The sequence below is a fragment of the Mya arenaria genome, chromosome 5 (assembly GCF_026914265.1).
Source record: "Mya arenaria isolate MELC-2E11 chromosome 5, ASM2691426v1".
In the NCBI taxonomy this organism is placed as follows: Eukaryota; Metazoa; Mollusca; class Bivalvia; order Myida; family Myidae; genus Mya; species Mya arenaria.
Window position 1 is genome coordinate 56,621,749 of NC_069126.1, and position 19,440 is coordinate 56,641,188.

The following is a 19,440-nucleotide window of genomic DNA, read 5'->3' on the forward strand; positions in this document are numbered from 1 at the left end:
TATACAAACTATGAAAAAAGTAATAAAATATTGGCTTAAGATACTACATATGCCAAATGATAGATTTGTGCGCCTTGTTTATAACATGCTCAAATATATGGACGAACTGGGGCACAGCAACTGGACAACACGGGTTAAACATATATTAAATGTGGCGGGGTATAGCTATGTATGGAAATATCAACTGCTCCAAATTGAAAATATATTCTTGATCAACATTGTGCAAAGACTTAAAGACCAATACATGCAAGATTGGACAAGGTTAATATCAGACATGCACCATACTTAAATAATATAAAAATAAGAAAGTTCTTTAGCTAAGCTTAGGTGTTCCGCCCATAATTTAGAAGTTGAATCAGGCAGATATTATAATACTCCCTATGAAAATAGAATTTGTAAAATATGTCAATTAGAGGTTGAGACTGAGTACCATTTCTGAGGATCAAATATCTCCCCAGCCAGCAAGTATTACAATAATCCGAACATGCATAAATTTCATCTTTTACTGAACACAACAACAGATAGCACTGTTAATAACTTAGCAATGTTTACCTTCTATGCCTTAAAATTGCGGGAAGAATTTGTGAATAATAATTTACCATAACAGTGTTGAAAAACACTATACTGATATATATTTATTCATAACTATATATAAGGTTGTTCTACTTTGTACATGGTATTATATGCACATTTATCACTACATATATTATATGCCAATTAATATTCACATGTAACTTGTGTTCACCATTCACCTGTAATTGTCTCATTTGTGTTTGTTTGTACATAATGATTGTTTTGGGCCGGTGGCCTTTATCAAATAAATGATTTGAATTGAGTACGAGTAGGTGTCTGACTTGTAGCTGTGGTCGTTACCAATTATGTCTTCAACATAGTAGTTGTTGTCTATAGGTATACTACTAATGGTCATTTCACCGTCTCCTTTTCCTCCTCCACCTCCTTTTTTCGAATCATAATAAAAATCGTCCGCCACTCTCAGGCGCCATACGCATTCATAACTACACTTCCACCACCACCACCGCCACCCTTAGGCGCCATACGGATTTCTGTTGTAATTATGGGTAAAAGTAAGAAACTCAAAATCATGTTTTTTGATGTACAGAATTTCAGTCTTTGAAAAAATATACAAGGTTCCTTCATATAGTAACCTCACCAAACATCATATCGAGGATAATACTGTTAAAAGACTTGTCTTAGAAGATTTTCAGAGAACGAATATTGCTGTTAACCTATTTGACAGCAGTTTATATAGGAAGTTTGTAGGAGGAGTTTCGATTTGGTGTAACTAGACAAAGCTAAGATGTTTGATTATGAATTTTTAAAAGCGCCCCTTGGTATAAATTAATTCTGGACAATAGCCGACAATGTTGACGCATTGGTCGATGAACAGGCCGAAACAAATACACACAACATGGGTCATCGTTAATTGTTTGGCTACTGAGCTGGTCTCAGTAGCTTCATTGTATTATAATATAGAGGAACTTGTAATTTCGAACACAGTAAGTATTTACTCTAATGTCGAGGACCTCCATATATTTAAACAGGTATATGTATTGTGTGTAAGTAATTGTAACTTTAATAATTCGTTAAAACAAACACTTCGGGTTCCATACTTCAAGTTATAATTCAAGTTTAATTAAACAATGACTTAAAATATATACTTATGAGACAAGTGCGCCAGAACTAAAATTGATATGAACTTGATTAAAAGCAAATATATCGACACCTGACATACAACAGCGGAGGAGTTAAACATGTAATTATGGTCTCAACCTCACATTTGAAAGAAGAGAATTAACAACGGTTATAGATAGAGCATTATTATATAATTATGAATTACGACGCTACCATAAAATGACATCATTTTATATTTTTGATATATTTACAACTAATGTAATTAATATAAAAAATTGTGCCGTTACGTCATAGATTGATAGAGAATATTTTTGTTTCTGTTTCTTTTATGCCTATATTCGGAGTTTTTTTAAGTATTTTTAATTGACGTTTTTGAAAATAATGTTATTTACACCGCTACCCGTGGGACGTCCCTCACGCAAAATTATACCAGATGACGTAGCGGTGAAGTTTCTATTTCTTGTTCGTTGAGAAAAAAATCTTCGATGTTCCTTTTATATTTCGCTCGTTTAGAAGTACAGCCATTTCATAAACATTGATAAATTAAGTTTTATTAATGCATCTTTGTTTAAAAAAAATAACGAAAACAGGTTTATTTTAAACAGGACATGAACACATTTTATTACGCCACCATTTATTGAATGAACATTTGAGAGGTGGAAAGTGTTAGCAAAACAATTGCGGATACTCATTGGATATTACACCATTTTACTTAGTTTTAGAGTTTGTTTCATGATACATGGGTATCAAATCATCTCACCGTCAGAGACCAGTCTAATTCGCTTGAAGACAAGTCGATTTCCAAGAAAGAGTGACGACCACGCTAGGCTGTTGACAAATTTTGAGGCGGGGGTGGGGTAAAAGAATCATTAGTTTATCTGTTAATTGTCATGTGAATATTTCCGGGAAGTTCGTATTACGTATTACAACGACAAACAGTTCAATCTATATTTGAACGATGATAAAATATTATATTTCTGTTCGAGCAGTTGTTTTGTCGGTAAAATAGGGAAGCAGATTCCACCCAACAACTTGAGTTAAGAGTAGCATATGGTGATGACACTTAAATAGGATACTTATGTATATAATGAGGTACATTTTGATAGCATTTTGGGTCAGTAGGTTCAAAGTTGACGGAGCTGTTAAAGAATAAAATGTTCCTGTTTAATAACGTGAGTTAGGATTAGCATAATTCGACGGGTGAAAGCGAAAAGGTTCTATCTGCTTGTTTATTTAATGTCACTTAGAACCTTTTCGCATTCACCCCTCGATATACACTCGTATTGTGTAATGAAGCTTCAAATTAACTTAATTTAAATAATCTTAAATTTGATGAGGTCTAGGTAAAAGTCGTTGTTACAATTTATCAATAGAACAGTATGTACTACATAGTTACTTAAGTAAGGAAAAACTATACAGTGATAACATGAGTTATTTGCTGAGCTGAGGTTGGGCTAGTAAAAGGTGGTTAGAAGGTGCTTTTGTTAAACCAAAAAGAAAATCAGTTCCTACTCAATAACTGTGTTTGGAATGATGCATCGTGATGGAACTGCTAAGCTGGCTTTTGTAAAGACGTACCTTTGGATTGCTTATGGAATAATTTGGTCAAGGCTATTGCCAATGTTTTAATTATTTGACAAGTGTAGATATTGATATGGGTATAGTTTGATTGACCCGTGATATGTGACCTTTTGGACGAGAACACTGTTACAGTACTCAATAGTTAAAGTATGTCAATTAAGAGTTACCTTTTATGATATAGCTACCTAATTAAAATGCTTAACGCAGAAGTTACTTACTTAGCTACAGTCACACCAAACCGGACCGAACACGGCCAACACCGGATTAAGATGGAACACCCCCCAGAGATTTCTTGATCCGCAGGTGATCCGGGTTGGTCGGGGTAATATGAGTCGATGGTCCCTGGACGGTCTCAATTCCTCTCAGTAACTGTATAAGCTATTTTGATTAACCAGCTGAATAAGATGAAGTCTGCTATCAAAGCAATATGCTTTCTGTATAATGTTTTTTGTTTTTATTTCACAACCCTTTTAGTTAAAAGTACGAAGAAACTAAAAACCAAAACGACAATTACAAGTAGTCAGCGCCCTTCTTTTTTATATTTTCCAAAATATAGCTTTAACTTATGGACCAATTTAGAAATTGCAGAAAAATGTTTTCCACGTTGCACGATAAAAATTAGTACAGTGGGTTTTTACAAAAATGATAAGGTACTTTAATGTAAAACTTTTTCAGTGACATCACTCGTGACGTCACACAAATATATATTTTGAACTAACTGTTTCTGTTTTTTCGTGACATTAAACAGCTTTTCAACAAAAAAAGTTACTCGTGGTGTGTAATTTTATGCAATAATGGTTAATACACCTTTTTGCGGTTGTTACCATCTGCAAAGGCCCTCCAAATGGTTTACAACCCTCGCGCTACTAGTCGGACTGTAAACCATTTTGCGGGCCTTTGCAGATGGTAACGACCTCAAAAAGGTGTAATTACGCTATATTAATTAATAAAAAAATGTTAATATGTAATCGTAATAATAAAGCAAACCTGTGTTGTGTTATATTATGAAAAAAATAAATAAAAAAAAGTTGTAAAAACGGTTTATCTGTGAGAGTGCAGCTTTAATATCGTGTGCTTACTTATGCTGTATAGACACCTTGCAGGTCCAGGAAACAATGAATTATTGTAAGTATTTACACTAGTTTTCTCTTAATCTAAGCCAAGCTCGCGTTTAATGTCGGTAAAAAGGGTACCTCATTTTTTTATATATAGCAAATGTAAATCAAATGTACAAAAAAATTAACACTAACACGTATTAAATCCGATTGATGTACTAGCGGTCAGTTGATGTAATTTAGCATATAGATTACCAGTTTTTCGTCTATCTAATCTTTGTTAAATGACACACTTTTCTTTCATCCACTGCTATTCATTTATTTTGGAATCTGATTGGAGTTAGAAGACTGTTCAAGAAACAGTAACCATATAATTATACAGATGTTGTGAAAGGATTGTTTAGCTCCATCGACATGTCTGAGATTGCAACGCCCATTATCAGATGAATTGCATTAAATAATCATAAATAATTATATATTCAAAAACATACATCACTATCTTAATACTAGTTATAAATACAAGACTGCAACTATTCCAAATATGTCGAGTTTAGTGCATTATTATAAAGCGTATTGGCTCAGCCTCCACGCTTTGGCTCCAGCTCCCTGGCTTTGGCTCCAGCTCAACCCAGAAAAGGTGTATAAACATGCTTATTCCGGTAATCGGGCGGTCATTTTTATTCCCGACAAAATAAAAGCACTCGATAATACTGGCTTTTTCTTAAATGTAAGCTTCTTGAGTGAAATTCAGCTGAAAATTGGTGAAAATGTTCTACTTTCGTTTGTAAACATTGATGTGTTTGATGGGAGAATCGGTTTAATAATTCCATAAACAATATGTTTACAAAATAACCCAAATACGTGTGAAGATTAAAGATATTTGTATGGCACTGCATTCCCCGATCTCTCAAATAAGCCCTCATAATTGTGATATTAGATAAAATAACGAGTCATACTAACGTTTTACGATGATATCCGTTCTTTTGCTCTAGCTCGGAAGTGTCATTGGCTCCTTTTTATACACAGCTCCTAAAAGAGCTGGAGCCACTGTTTCGCATCCGTGTGTACATAGCCGACGCAACCGATGATACAATGTATTATCTCTTAAATCGGAGTGAAAACTGATAGAGGATACACGATTTTGCTCCTCCTCCTTTTTCTTCTCCTCCCTCTTCTTCTCCTCCTCCCTCGTCATCCTCTTCTTATTCTCCTCCTCCTCCTCCTTCTCCTTCTTCTCAGGCTCCTCCTTCTTCTTCTCCTCCTCTATTTTCTTCTCCTCCTCCTCTTCCTCCTGCTCTTTATTCTTCTTATACTTTAATAAAAATAGTTGTTTTAGGTATTAATTCAAGTAGAAATGAACTATGGCATTCAAACAGTGACAGAAAGACAATCTCACATTTCTATGAATGAACATTAAATTTGTACATATGTTATCATTTAAAAGATAAGATAGTTCAAGATTGAATCTTCATAGTATGATAATTGAATCAGATCATTGGGCTTCCAAGTTTTAGACATGTAAAAGTAAAAATATGTTTAAGGTTTAAACTGAAATTCTATTGTGACGTCTTGTCGTAAATGTGTAAAACTACACATCTTAACGATTAAGTTAAGCGATCCCATTTGCGGGAAATGTGGGTAATGTCATAAAAATGGTTATCAGTTTAAAACTTAATGACTTAATATGTACGGTTACATAGCAAGTATGTTGCAGAAATGGTGCTTGGGGCAAATTATTACAATTAAAGGTGTATTATGTCAATATATTTGAAGTTTATGCCATTTTTCAGATAAGTGATATAAATATTAAACTTTCATTTATCCAATTGAAATAGGAAATATTATTTAGCATAAACAAAGATTATTGAAAAACGTCAGTGTTATACACAAGAGATGCATTAATATTGCAAATACCGCTTAAAGCTGCACTCTTACAAATTTACCGTTTTTCCAACTTTTTTTTATTTTTTGTCTTGGAATAAGCAAACTTTTGCAAAATATCTGCTATCCAGTGACAAAAGATCAGATCGCCGATTTTCATATTTCCATTCCAAATTCAATGTTTTATGGCTTAAACCGTTACTAACGGTTTAAGAAAAAAACTTAAAACAACAATTTTGGGACGGAAATATGAAAAGCTGCGATCTGATCTTTTGTCAGCAGTCTTTTATCACTTGTTTGTAGATATTTACGAACAAATTTGCTATTCCAAGACAAAAAATAAAAAAGTTGTCAACACGCTCAACCTGTGAGAGTGCACCTTTAAAACGGCGAGAAAACGTGTATAAACATGGTGATTCTCAAGCTGCATCAAACCGGTTAAGTGTCTTACAATTTACATATTCGGCCCCGACTTCAACAGTATGTCTATCTGTGATACGCTTGAAGAAAAAAATCAATAATGCAGCCAATATTGTTTTCCGGAAATTTTATGCATAAATGCGGAAGAAGTAAATATATCCACAAAGCCTCACCTACACTAAAATGTTATATATGTCAGTAAGAAACGCTGGTCTATTTAGTTCAATGTTTATTAAGAGAATATACCAATGTACAATTGCGTAATAAGATTTTGATATACTCGTGTATCAACAAACTATGGTAGTCTTAATTGAACACACAAGAATCTTTATCGTGTTTTCAAAGTTGTGTTGCTTTACATTATGTCGAAATTCTAACATAAAGTTCTGTAAGTATGATACTTAAGACAACAAATTTTGCTGTAACCATGCTGTCACGAAACTGAGACTACGACGACGAACGCTTAATAAAGAAGATTCAAAATGTACTTACAACGACATGAAAAGGCATTATCGCTTTACAGGACTTATTAATTCTGACATATTCCGTATACTATTGATTCTACTAAAATGTTTCACTGCGTTTTCTTTGCACTGTTTTTTAGCTATTGTGACTGACATTGTTTGTTTACTGTTAGACTAATACATTCATTCTTACAGAATATTTACAGTGTAAGGCATAATTCATTCTGTATATATTGCACGCATTATTTTGAAATATACGTTGTCCATTAAATATTTTCATGAAATAGAGAAACGTTTAGGCTAACGAACTCTTTAGTCTTATAACATTTCAATACAATACAATTTCTTGTCTTTTTTCAACTGAAAAGGCTTTACATCATCACAATTTTCGGAAAAAGAACATATAGTACTGATTGGACAAAAGCGTTTTGTTTTCCAAACAAAGACAAACAAATGAATTCTTAATGAATCAACGAGTGCGAAATTATTTGTTCTTAGTCATGAATATCAAAACACGAGCCTCTGCATATGAATAAAGCACGATATAACCGTACAAGGTTATCAGTAAATATCAATTAGCACTGTGTCATTATAATCTTACCGTTTCGTTCTAATAACTTGTACGTGTAGTCTTGATATATATCACGATAAGTCGGTGACAATAATTAAAAGGCACGTTATGCTTACAGTCGGATGGCTCCTATATCATCCCATACTACGAAAAGTAAATGCATTTTAACGAAGATAATTCGAACTTAATACCTATGGCTTTTTACAATTGAACTCTGATCTTGACAGCAATAACCGAATAATGGTATCTGGAAGTGTTTTACCGTAGATATAACGCCGTACATTAAAACACCTTCAAAATGACTACTGGTATATGTATAACTCATTTTCGTTATTTTGTACGTGTATACTTTTGTGGAGAACCATTGCACGGAGAATATTATTTGGAGTATTTAGTTTATGTATGTATAACTATTTTATTACAAAAATACATGACACATTGACGTGTACATATTGCTTATTTTTCTCTCTTTTAAAGCTATTTTCATAATGCATGTACTGAAAATGATGCTTAAACTAGAGTCTGTGTCATTTACTGTCAGTGGCATGTTAAATATCGCCAGTGTTGATGAGTTCTACTTCTTCTGGAACTGTCATATATATGTATTTGCTAGGTAATTTCTAATGCAATCGTAAAATAACTTGTAATATTATCATTTAATAAACACTATGCGTTTGTTTTAAATGCATATATAACGGTCGTAAGACTGAACTCACATTATTCAAAAGGTATATTGCAAAAAAAAATGTTCGATTAGGCAAGAATATATAAATACTACATCTTACTGAGAGTAATAGAGAAAAATAAGTTTAGACTGATTGATATGCAAGATTTGTTTCAATTAAAATTTCATTGAACCGACCGTTTCGTTTAAACGAATAAAAATATTTATCTAGTAACAATTATTATGAGCAAAATTTTAATATAAATAATACATATATTACTGTTAAATTGGACTTCCTAGACGTATGTATATATGGACAGCACGTGACTTTAGATTATATCATTCAGTTGAATCACGCAACTAACGATGTGATGACAATATGTTATTTTTCAACATCATTTCACGAGAGGTATAATATAATATATTTAACGTTGTTTTGTAAAATACGGATATATATTTGCACGAATACCCAGCTTTCTACTCGCCCAAATATATCCCGTATTGTACAGGACAATGCTATATAACTTATCTATTCTCAAAGGGATTGAACACAAGATTGGCACCTAAAAAAGTTTTTTTTTCTGTAACGAATCTCAGGACAATTATTTAATAAAATGTTTTACTCTTTGATATCATAATTGTAAAAAACCCATACCAAAATGCAAAAAAATCGAGGCGGAGACGGGGTTCGAACCGTTGTCGCCAAAATTGCAGTCCAGTGCTGTATCCGCTGTTCTACGAAGGCTTACTTTAAACAATTGGAATATTTCGGTTATATACCTAACATGGTCATATCACGTGATAACATCGACTAGCCAATCACGCGTAAGAAATGATTTATACTAGGTAAACATACCCAATAATAGTTTTAATAGATAAATACGAAAAAACTGCGAATAAAAAATATTTGTTAACAATGTGGTACTTCAGTAAGTAAGTTCCAATGCATTGTACACATCGATACCAAGTGTATGACAATTTTCTTTTTTTTCGGTGTTTTATCATACGGAGTACAGTCCCTTTAACCTCAACTATTCCAAATATTTAATGTTTTAATTAAAACATTTTCACGATGTGTTTGTTAACAAACGACAATCATGTTTATTTCAGAGGAATAATGCCAATCAAACTTAAAAGCGTCCGTCAATCCCGATTTCCATTCGGAGCCTTGAAACGCGTTACTGTTTTTATCGTTGGTTTAATATTGTTCGTTTGAATCGTACACTTCGGAAAATATGGATATTTGTTCGCACGTTCGTCTATTGTACGGTCACGTGATGAAAATGAAGAGTTTACGATTGGACGAACGTATAAAAATGTAAAGATTAATTTCGAATACATAATATTATTATGTTGATGCAACGGATATCGCATGACTTGAATTGATGACTTCACGCAGTATTAAAACAATAATAGCGGAGATACATTTATTATTGCAATTTTACATCTGCAGACGAGTGCAAAAATCGTGTATGCACCTGTATGAATTGCATAAATTATCCCTATATACAAATGTGTTTACAAAAAGGAAATGTGAACTAAATTACCTTATATATACAGCATATGATGCCTACAATGCCTCCAATGCCTAAACATATCAAGACGGCAATAACACCTATTTTCCACCCAGCAAAACTTCTTGCTGCTGATTGCGCCAACCCTATAACACAATTTTGGTTATTTTGTTTAAATAAAATAGTTTAATGAATAACAGTTTTAAAACCATATAGTTTACAAGTTGTAGGGCGTGCGTTGTTCATCGTTTCGACCGCACCCCTTCAATTGACACATGTACTACTTAAACATTTAAATCAGTTTTTATATACTCCAAAATATATTCAATAAGCTTAACTTGAAAGAATGTTCACATGTAAACTTTCTTTGAAAAAACAACAAACCCTTGTCGTTTTGTTTTAAGGCAATGGGAACTATAATACGATCTTTACTCTAGACAAAATTATCATCTAGAATTATCTAGCTTACCTACTATACAATTGTATTTGCTTACCAACTGGATACTGCTTTGAAGACCTCCAGACAAGCAGCTTATATGTAAACATCGGGTGAACGATTTTTGCCTCGACGAATAAAAGGGATACACTTGTTTCGCTAAAATTAAGTCCAAAAGTAAAACTTTGTTCCTGCGACATATCACAGGTTACGTTAGAACACGATGTGCTTCTGATCAAACTGTTATACCTTTTCAAATCTTCAACAGACATCTCTTCCAAAGTTTCGTTCTGTAATAAAGAAAACACCAGTAGTAGTAACTGAGTACCTAAAGGGCCTAAAACGGAGCAAGAGTTGATTTGAATGACTTATATGTAAATTTATTTTATTTAAGTTTTAAGGTCCAATATATGTATGAATTATAATTCATACGTCCTTTTCAATACAATTAAGTGAAATAAGGAGCTAAAACGTTTTGGACTGCACAATTGTGGCTTATATCACAAACGTAGCCAGATATCACAAAAGTATCTCTGATACGTCAGCACAACCGCGGCTAAAATGACGTCATTTATCTTTACATGACGTCATCTGATAAACAAGATAATGTTTAAATACAAGAACAAACATTCTAGCACACCAGATAGGCATTTCCGGTGATTTCAGCCGTGCTGGAAAACTCCATCTGGCATCCCCCCATGCCAGATGAGTCACGTGCTGTGACGTAATACTTTCAAATCAATTATTAAACACTAAATGTAACCATAGTTATGCGATTTCAATAGATGAGTCCCATTAACATTAACTTTACAAAAATATTCCTTAAAAACAAAACAAAATAACCCTTAAAGACGTGAGAGCGAAGAAACTTATTGACGTATGCAGTGAATACAAATTACTGCGCGTCATGACGTCAGTAAACATCATCGCACGCGCTTTTTGGTGAAATGTACAAAAACGCGCTTTCTTATGTATTTTCTTCACAAAAAAATGTTATTTAAGGTATGCTAGAAAAAATATATATCATGTGTGTCCGTTCCGGATAGAAAATCCGACCCTCGGGCACGCTGCGTAGCCGGTAACTCGGCAAGCCTCGTTACCTGGCAACGCAGGTGCCCTCGGGTCGGATTTTTCTATCCGGAACGGTAACACATGACAGATATTATTAAGAATAAACAAGAATTAATTGTACACACCCGCAATAAAATATTAACAATTATAAGACATACACTGTATAAACTTGTTTTAACTTTATATATTCTGTAGCAACAGTTAGTATACTATTTATTTATTAGTTTATGAAAATGAAAAATAAAATAAGATAAGGACAGCTACCCACTTAATCCCGGTTACTGCGTTTATAAAGTACGGAATAAAAGTGTGGCAACGTTTTTGAGATTGGCCACTGTTGTGTACATACCATGATGTATACATGCTGTTACATGTACTTAAATGTTCTACTTCATTGCTCATTATAAACCAGTGTTCATATATATATATAGGTAAAGACATCAATCACACAATTCATTCCTTAATAAACAGAGAAATCGAGAATTGTAATGCCCGTGTTATCTTGTAAAGAGCGTTTTGCGTAAACTGTAAAATCACATATACTAAGCTATACGGGATTTCATAGCAGAATCTATTGGCACAAAGATGATAGCACAAAATCAAACTACAATGAAGTGCCAACAGTAAAAACTGGACAAACCGGCCAATGTTGCATACATTCACTTACGTCAACTGTGTACCACGTTACTTCCAGATCGGCGAGGAAAACACATGCAGTTGAACTTGACAACTCGTTTTCCTTTTCTTCAGCAAAGTAGAAATCGTTATCAAAATCTGAATTCAAATAAGACGACAAACAGTTACGAATTTTAGTTCAATCCATGTGCTTGCATTAAGGACAGAAGACCCCATCCGAAATCCCATTTAAATCTCCTTATTTCGTGAATGTTTTGACAAAAAGCGCCTTGTTATGTGTTATATTGACGACGCGTGGAGCCGATGAGCCGATTAGCCTAGTACTAATTTAGAGAGTTGGTATCTATAGTATCGTTCGTTGAAAATATATCTTTCTTAGGTTTATAAAGAGGTTTGTAATATCGTTTTCAAAAAATGTTATACTTAATATAAATATTTTTAAATTCTCAAATCATACTCAACACCACTTCAACACTGATCAAAGTGCCGTTTTAGTATGTGACTCATTTGGAGTCCCTATGTCATCACGGTGAAATTCCACGGTTGACGCGACTTTAATTTTAATGATTGCTTGGTTGATATATTAAGCCGGTGTTCTATATATCAACACCTTCATCTTAATTATTTTTATAATTGCATCCCAGTTAAATCCATTAGAAATAAAGAGGTTTACCTTTCAAGAAAACATTGACAGTATCGGTACGCCCTTTTCTACATCAACACATTCATATGAACCACACAGATCCGTTGTAAAATGGCTGACCGTTTCCAAAAGGTACTTCCTTTCTGATGGCACAGTACTATTATATTCAACGGTAAGTCTTGGGTCACTAATACTACAACCGCTACTTAGTACGCATGATGTAAGCTGACTCCCGCTTTTTATAAACTCCACGATAGCATCCACATTGTTGGTGCATGTAACAGACAGCTTATCTGTGTACGCGAAATAAAGTCTTTCTCCTCCGGTAATGTTTATATTTGCATTACAGACTGTAAGAGAGAAATAACACATTTCAATACGGATATTAGTGGCCTACAAAATACATGTGTAAAATATCGTAATTAAATGTTTTAATTGTTCATTTTAATAAGTTTTAATCCGAATGACAGACATACGTTATGAATATTTGTGACATTAACATGCATATCATGGACGAATCACGTTTTCTGAACAAGAATTCTGTGAAAAGGATGTCATGCCTGCTTGGAGCGCCGATCACTTTTCTTGTTAAGGCAATCATGACCATTGTATGCCGACGTCGATGAAGCGGACTATTATGTCGGGATATATTCTCGTTATGTGTCTGACATACTTCGCATGTGACATAAAAATCGAAACAACTGTGTTACGTTCATTTCAATATCTCTACATACCGTGCACAGCCATCATGACGACGCATATTGGTATGTTCATCATCTGAAAGCATGGACGGAAACTCGAAACATTATGATTTACCGATTAAAATATACGGCATTCAAAATGTTATGCAAAAGCAATACTCTAAACCACTAAGGACAAAGGAACAAATGAAAACCGCCATATATAACGCATTTCTACTACCGGTTACTTTTGCATCACTTTTGTATCTGTACAGGAAAAAGCCTCTTTGTGTTGTATGTTTTTCTTTCTTTTTTAATAAAAAAAAACATGTCATGTTTGATTGCAAATGTTCCGAACATACGTGAAAAATAAATGCCTTGTGAACTACGAAGTTATAAATATACATTACTGACGCAACCCACGATGGATGTACACTCGTTTGAATGTGAAATCAGCATAACACCTAACATAAATGGTGAATGTATAAGACTAGTCATGTTAAGTGACACCATAAAAGAGCGATTTGATTTTAATATTCCGACACGCAACATTTTAATAGTAGTGTACATCTACATCTGCTGAATGTTCCAGAAATCTCTTGGGGGATCAACCAAACCAGACACTAATTGAAAGTTTAAATTCATAAACGTACACATACGCATATCATTATGTTCGTCATATACGCCGCTAATCCATGTATTTCGATGATTGCTTATTTATTTTCACAACCCATTTATATACGTTTCACGGCCTCTAAATGCCAGCTCCACCACTTTACGGTGGTGCAAAGAAAAAGAGCTGTCGACACTTCCGTGGTGGAGCTGTGCCCTATGTTTACATGAACAAACGTGAGTATGATTTATATTTTATTTGATAATTTCATTTAACGGATATATTTCGAAAATCGGAGAATGTGATACCGTGTAAGAACACTTTTACTGTAGGCTGGTTACTATTTCGTTTAAATATTGTGCAAACTGTTGTGCCAGGAGCTTTTCTCCCGAATCGGACTTGTGCATATTTTGAGATCTAATTGCATAGCAAGTACATTTCGGTGCTAACACACTCCGTAACATTCTCACGCATGCAAACATAACTGTTATGTATAGTACCTATGCCGGAACACAACAAAACTAATAAGCACTTCTTAAAACGGCCGAATGGTTTTGGGCAAAATACGATTTTTAAAGAGTATTCTCATATGTGTGTTTGTCAAACAAGTGACCCTCTGGGCGTAGCCAATTTTGATCACAGGGGTACATTATGAGCTCCCTTAGTAAAGGGTAATTAGTCAATGCTTCATACTGAATGTCAAAGCTCTTGGTCTAATAGTCTTAGACAAAGCAAATAAGAAAGTCTGTGTAAAGCACTTGACCCTTGGAGTTTGGCCAGTTTTGAAGGTCTAGGGCACAATATAAGCTATTTTGGTACACGGACACTGGTATCAGTTTCATTCCAAATATCTTATCTCTAATCCTAGTTTAATTGAAAAATGTTTTACAACAAACTATCATAAAAATGTCTATGTAAAACAAGAACTTTTTTGGGCCTGGCCGATTTTATCTCAAGAGGCACAATATCGGCAAACTTGTGACAGGACCGTTTATAGTAACTACAGTCTCAGGTTTCGGAAAAGATTCTGGACAAGAACACTTTTTAATGATATTTCCTTGCGAAACGAGTTAGTTATGCGGTTTTGCCCACAATGCCACAGTATGAGCAAACTTGAAAGAGAAGCATTGAACAATCCTACAAACCAAGTATCTAAATTATCAGAAAATTGATTTCGGACATTTTGAAGCTGAAAACTCTCTTGAAATCTATATAGAAAATGTGACCCCTTGGGCGTGGCCTGTTTTGACGAGTATAATATCAGCATACTTGGTCAACTAGTAAATTTAACATACGAAATATGCCAGCTCCCAACGGAAGGGTTTTGGACAAAGACATTTTAATAAAATAGTCATATATAAGTAAAATCAAATGGACCTAAGGCTGTTGCCCGTTTTGCGTAAAGGGCTGTCATTTTTTTTTCTAACCATAACATCCATGTCTCATACCGTTTCGCATATTTTGCTGTCGTTTCCGGTTACATAGGATGGCTATCAAGGATAAATTAATACGATAGCTTGCTTAGAAATGACGTATTATATAGTTTTCAAAGTTTCATAGTTTGCATTACATTCAGAAAGCCATGGCCCATGTGAAAACATATCATATTCAGTATCTACGGGTGAATGCCTGGACAACAAAGTATTACCATTCTTAAAACCAAAATTTACTGTCACTTCATCAATTGAAAAACATCAAGCAATATAGCAAAATATTTAAAATAAGTTTGACATTTTTACGTTATTTACTGAATGACGATTTGATAAATGACTTATTGAAATAGATATTTGCATTGTAGGTCATCATTTGATTTAATATAAAACTTGTATTAGTGATAATAACATAATTAAACACTTAAATATATTTCAATATTATTCTTACCCGAATCAAATTCTACTATGTTATGCAATGTAACGCCGCAAAGCAGCATCCCCGCATAAATGTTTTTTTCGTTTATGCAGTGATATTCAACGCATAAACAGGGAGACTACGTTTATGCGGCGACGCTCAACGCATAAAGCAGAAATTGCTTAAATGGGACGCAGCTGTGCCTTTTTGCCACATAAAGAGGATTAACTGAACCATTTATTATAAAGATAAAAAATAGAGTTCTAATATTTCAACAAAAAAGATGGTGATGACGTTTATGATGATAATGATGATGATGATGATGATGATGATGATGGCGTTGGTAATGATGATGGTGGTGGGGAAGATGATGAAGGTGGTCGGGAAGATGATGATAGTGGTGGATGTGATTGTGGTGATGATGGTGGTGGTTGTGATTGTGGAGATGATGTTGGTGGTTGTGATGATGTTGTTTATGATGATGATTAAGATTAGGCCGTAGCATATTACTGTCATTTTGAAAAAACTACGGGAATGATGATGATGATGATGATGATGATGATGATGATGATGATGATGATGATGATGATGATGATGATGATGATGATGATGATGATGATAATGATGATGATGATTATGATAATGATGATGATGATGTATTCGATTATGATGATTATTAAGATTAGGGCGTAGCATATTACTGTCATTTAAAAAAAAAAATATAACTCCCCTTGGAGTGTTCACATCTACATTTGTTTGGTTACAGATGACTAGTGCATAAAAACACAATCAATGAAAGAAAGACGTCCCTGATGACCCTATATCAGTCATCTGAGTCCTCGTGTTCAAGTGCCCAAAACTAATGTTGTGTTGAAATTTTTGGAAACAATATTATCTTCAAAAGTTTTCCTTTCGTTGCCCTAATAACCAGAGATATACGCTAATGACCTAGACGTGAATTAATTTCACAAACGCACAATTACCAGTGGTTTTAACAAGTAAATAATTCTTAGCTCATCCAAGCACAAAGAGCATATGTGGAGCTATGAGGATTGTTGGATTTCTGTTGTTTGTCCGTCGTTAACAATTGACTTTTCTAGAAACGTTTGAAATGACGTTGAAAGTGCGCATTGTCAAGGGTACATGCCCGTCAGTCTGACAAAAAGGCTAGAATATAAGTAACGTCATACGACGATTCAATTTTCTGATTGTCCCAAATGACGGTGTTGTATGTGGTCGTAACATATATTCCCGCCTTTATTCTGGCCAAACGTCATTTCAAACGTTTTCGCAAAAAGATCAATTGGTTTGGTTCACATTTAAACCGATGTAACTAAATCTTTGTCAGAATTTACGTCTCGAGAACTCTAGTTCAAAGCTTGGTTCAGTGGACACAAAAAGCTTAGTCAAATTTTGATAAAACTTCATAAACCACTGTTGTACTAGTATGTGTTATGCGGCGAAAGTGTGCCTTTTTTGCTACATTAAAAAGTCCTGTTTATGCGTTGAAATTCACAGCATAAACGTGTTCGCTTTCGTTTATGCGGCGATGCCGTTACAATGTCATACATATAAACAAAAAAATGTATTTGCAACGAATAATAGTCTGTGTAACTACAAATGTGTGACTACAAATGAAGGAGTGGACTTATAACCACTATGGATACACATTACATATACCTATCAACAATAGATGTATATATATATATATAACAAACGTCGCCAAATATTTCATGAGAGTCTCTTTTAAAGCTAAACTTGTATCTGTAATGACCGTCTAAGGCCGGAAACAAATGTTGAGAAACGAAAACAACAATAAAACACAACAAAGGACAGTACAGCTCGGTACGGCGTAATACGTGAACAACGTTTTACTTCGTCTGGCAATTTGCCGAGTGCGTGGATTGGTCTGCAGTGATCTACGTTGAACTGCGTTTTAGTACCGGTAGCCTTGGATAACTACTTTAAAGCCGTAGTTGCTCGTTCCAAAACGACAAACTACGGATATATACGTTTGAGTACATATAACTACGTTTGAGTAAGTTCGTTAAACTACAAATGAATAGTTTTCAACCAAGGTGGATCAAAGTCACGCCTAAATGGCCATGGATTGCTCCAGTTTGTGTGCCTCTACGTAAAGCACTACCAGTCAAACAACAAATTGTGGTATTTGTGGCGGTTAATCATGTCATGATATTGGCTACAGGTTTTTTTCATGGCACTCCTATTTAAACGTTGAATAAGGCCGTAAACACATCTGTATAAATGCGAACTAAAGGAAAGAAGTTGCTTCCCCTAGACAATGAGCACAATAAACAATACCTACTACTTATTTCTTGATCTAGATTAAGACATCAAACAACTGATATATCTTTGTATTTATTAAGCTATGTTAAACAAGTGCATTGTCTTTAGATTGCATATCAAGTTTGCTGAATACTACAATATGCGATTTGCTAAACGAAAACTTATAAAAATATATTTTATTTATTTAATTAAATCAATAATTTAATATTAGATACAAATATCTTACATTATCATGAAATAAGTACTACTAAAATAAAACTTGTATACATGTATTCTACATAGTTTCCTTGTGCAAATTTAATGAAGGTTTCGTTTAGTGAAGACACTTGTATTGGTTATCTACAAACAAAGCTTCTGAAACTATTCGGTTTCGGTATATGATATACACGGTTTAAAGATCAAACAACTTTAAAATACAGCATTTTACCTTAAAGGAAGTAAAATCCTCCATTGTGTCAATATTGTAGAAGTAAAGGAAGAAATCGGGTGATCACGTGATATTGATTCAACTAACATGGTTTAAGGTAGCTGAATAGATCAGCGAATAACGCACTAAACAGTTGTGACGAGCTTTTAAATACTGAAACATCTAGGTGTACAGGTCCAAATAGTCATTCGATGTCTTTTTTAATGCAATTATAATTAATTTGATACTTTGGCAGTGTCTGCAGCACCTCAATAGAATGCTTTGAGAATAAATGAGCATGTAAAGTGCAATAAATTTCACATACATATTAACTTCTGAATACAATTCTTAGGGACTGCGTGTTTAAAAGATGTACTCAATTTAACATTATACATGTTTTAAAGAGAATGATTAATTGTAATTGTAAAACTGAAAAGGAATATTTCACCGAAAATGGCACGTTTTGGCTTTATCTTCGATATTGATCACAAACAAAATTAACGTCGCATCAAACATAGTCATAGACCTGGCATCGTCATCATCTTCGTCTTAAGCCTGTACAATATTTGTTACCCTATCTCACAGACCATTCAAGACATTCTCATTGAACTACGTACAATCCTACTAGTGGCAATATGCATATGTGTAGCAAGGCCTATAACTCAAGTTATCGTGCTAATTTAATAGAAAACATATCACACAGACAACAAAGCCTATAACTACGTAACCGATGTAGTGTAGAAACGACGTCGCTGACAGCCAAAATCGGAAACATTTTATTTATAGATCCAAAATCTTTCGCGACTTGTATCAAATTTATACTTTGTATCTGTCAACAAATATTCTTGTTTTAATATTTTTGTAAACTACTATCTATGCTATGTTCGCTATCATTTCAATTACAGTCTCATCTTTTTTTCAGTCGTCGAAGAACATTTCCAAACATTCGTATGATGAGGACAACATTATTTTGAATTGTTTAAATACGTTTCCAAAT

At 34.0% G+C, this 19,440-nt stretch overlaps 1 protein-coding gene across 1 annotated transcript; it reads right to left on the minus strand.

Moving 5' to 3' along the window:
- Positions 1-4,602: 4,602 nt before the first annotated feature.
- LOC128233460 (uncharacterized) lies at positions 4,603-18,497 on the minus strand. Its single transcript, XM_052947137.1, has 7 exons — positions 18,465-18,497; positions 13,324-13,366; positions 12,620-12,939; positions 11,978-12,084; positions 10,298-10,529; positions 9,837-9,949; positions 4,603-5,601 (listed from the first exon to the last, which is right to left on the minus strand). The coding sequence occupies exons 5-7, from the start codon at positions 10,509-10,511 to the stop codon at positions 5,278-5,280; spliced, it is 651 nt and encodes a 216-aa protein (XP_052803097.1). The 5' UTR covers positions 10,512-10,529; positions 11,978-12,084; positions 12,620-12,939; positions 13,324-13,366; positions 18,465-18,497; the 3' UTR covers positions 4,603-5,277.
- Between the last annotated feature and the right edge of the window lie 943 nt (positions 18,498-19,440).